This window comes from Salvia splendens, chromosome 17 (assembly GCF_004379255.2).
Source record: "Salvia splendens isolate huo1 chromosome 17, SspV2, whole genome shotgun sequence".
In the NCBI taxonomy this organism is placed as follows: domain Eukaryota; kingdom Viridiplantae; phylum Streptophyta; class Magnoliopsida; order Lamiales; family Lamiaceae; genus Salvia; species Salvia splendens.
Genome location: NC_056048.1, coordinates 8,575,521 through 8,577,949, shown reverse-complemented (window position 1 = coordinate 8,577,949; position 2,429 = coordinate 8,575,521). Strand labels below are relative to the sequence as shown.

The 2,429-nt window shown below is 34.4% G+C and overlaps 1 protein-coding gene across 1 annotated transcript; it reads left to right on the top strand.

Moving 5' to 3' along the window:
- Window positions 1–993: 993 nt before the first annotated feature.
- On the top strand, window positions 994–1,896 carry LOC121774264 (protein FAR-RED IMPAIRED RESPONSE 1-like). The gene has a single exon (XM_042171168.1). The coding sequence runs from the start codon at window positions 994–996 to the stop codon at window positions 1,894–1,896; it is 903 nt and encodes a 300-aa protein (XP_042027102.1).
- Window positions 1,897–2,429: the final 533 nt, after the last annotated feature.

Genomic DNA, 2,429 nt, shown 5'->3' with positions numbered 1-2,429 from the left:
GACTGATGTCGTCAGTATTACTCTTACGAACCAAAGAGTTTGATGAGTATACAACAACTAGGCAATGTACCTCGTGAATGAAAAGGTTGGGTGTGAATAAATTACTGATTGATCTATCAAGTTTGCAATGTTAGATCTTGCGCACATTCGATCAAATACTATCGTGATTAGAATTTCTCTTATGAATCAAAAGAGGTTGGATGAGAATATCACTGATTGAATTTCAGATTATTAGATAACAAGCATATTAAAAAAAATTATCTAGTCTAACAGTAATGTTTATTAAGATTTATTGAATACATCAAAAGGTTGGATGATATAAATCACTAATTGATATATTTATTATGTAACATGAGATCCCAATCAAGACTGATGTCGTCAGTATTACTCTTACGAACCAAAGAGTTTGATGAGTATACAACAACTAGGCAACGTACCTCGTGAATGAAAAGGTTGGGTGTGAATAAATTACTGATTGATCTATCAAGTTTGTAATGTTAGATCTTGCGCACATTCGATCAAATACTATCGTGATTAGAATTTCTCTTATGAATCAAAAGAGGTTGGATGAGAATATCACTGATTGAATTTCAGATTATTAGATAACAAGCATATTAAAAAAAATTATCTAGTCTAACAGTAATGTTTATTAAGATTTATTGAATAAATCAAAAGGTTGGATGATATAAATCACTAATTGATATATTTATTATGTAACATGAGAACTCAATCAAGACTGATGTCGTCAGTATTACTCTTACGAACCAAAGAGTTTGATGAGTATACAGCAACTAGGCAACGTACCTCGTGAATGAAAAGGTTGGGTGTGAATAAATTACTGATTGATCTATCAAGTTTGTAATGTTAGATCTTGCGCACATTCAAAAAATCATTTAATCAAATACTATCGTGATTAGAATTTCTCTTATAAATCAAAAGAGGTTCGATGAGAATAAATCACTAGATGTATCTATTATGTAACATGAGATCTCAATGCATGCATTCTTCGATGGATACATTCACTCGAAGAGTACTTTGAAAGGCTTCGTTGAACAATATGAAATTTGTATTGTAGATAAAATTCAGAAAGAGCTTCAAGCTGAATATTTGACTAAGTGCAAGCCTATCACTTGTGCGTCGGAGTTTAAGTGGGAAGCACAATTTGCTAAGGCGTACACCAACAATATTATGAAGCTATTTCAGACAGAGGTGAAGACAATCTGGAATTGCAATCTCATTCCGTTGGAGTCTGATGGTAGTGTGTTTGACAGTTATGATATTACCGAGACACGTACATTGAGCATGTATCCCTCTTCCATGGAGCTACATTTCATTGTTCAGCATCGGCCCGCTGGGGGCTATTTTAAGTGCAATTGCAAGAAATTCGAGAGCATGGGTATTTTATGTTGTCATATATTGAAGGTTTTGGTATTCAAAAATATTGATCACGTGAGCGAGAGATATATTTTGTGGCGATGGAGGAAGGATGTTTACAGACCGCATTTTAGCATCTCTTTTGCAGGTGCATATCCACACATGTCGGAGGAGTATAAAAAATTTCAAGAGATGGAGCGTGAGTTTATAAAATGCAGCGATTTTGCCATTGATTCAGTGGAGAAAATCAATTTTGTCAAAGATAGGCTCAAAGAAATTTATGGAGACCTTAAGAGCTGGAATCCTGCCAGCGCAACTACTCTTACAAGGCCAAGTAGTTCTCAAGCAATAGAAATTGATGGAGGTGATATTCCTATTTTAGATCCGATTGTTGTCACTCGAAAAGGAAGGCCAAGAACTGCTCGATATAAAAATCCAGCTGAAAATAGGAAAGGTCGAGGTCGCGGTCGCGGTCGTGGTCGAAGTGGAGGTCATGGCCCTTCTGAAAGTGGCATAATGTAAAATGATTTGCTGCTCGAAGTGATTCTAGTTTGGAATTTTGAACATTGAGTTTGTGTCCTGCTTTTAAGCTTTTTTTCAGGTGTATGTAGTTCATCCGGATGTGATTAGTGAACATTTTGGTTTGCTGTTGTTTTAAAGCTAGTTGATTATGTGCTTGTTAAAACGATTTGTTGCTCGAAGTGAACATTGAGTTTGTATCCTGCTTTTAAGTTTTTTCTTCATATGTATTTAGTTCATCTGGTTGTGATTTGTGAACAATTTGAATTGCTGTTGTGTTAAAGCTAGTTGATAATTTGGTTTTTATTTCTTTGGTAGAGTTCATTTTTTCAGTCTAGTATTTATTGTTTCAGTTAAGCTATTCATATTTTCTTCAACACCAGAAGTTTAGCACCAATACAATAAAGTACTGTATTACTATTTTATACGAAAAAAACCAAGTACAAATTCAGTTGGGCATTTCTTCAAACAAGTGTTGTGCACGTATCAAATAAATCTCAACTTCTTGTACTTATTACATTGAATCTATCCAAAAC

Bases quoted from the DNA above. Each gene is read 5' to 3' on its own strand.
- LOC121774264 (XM_042171168.1), top strand. From the start codon at position 994: ATGCATGCATTCTTCGATGGATACATTCACTCGAAGAGTACTTTGAAA.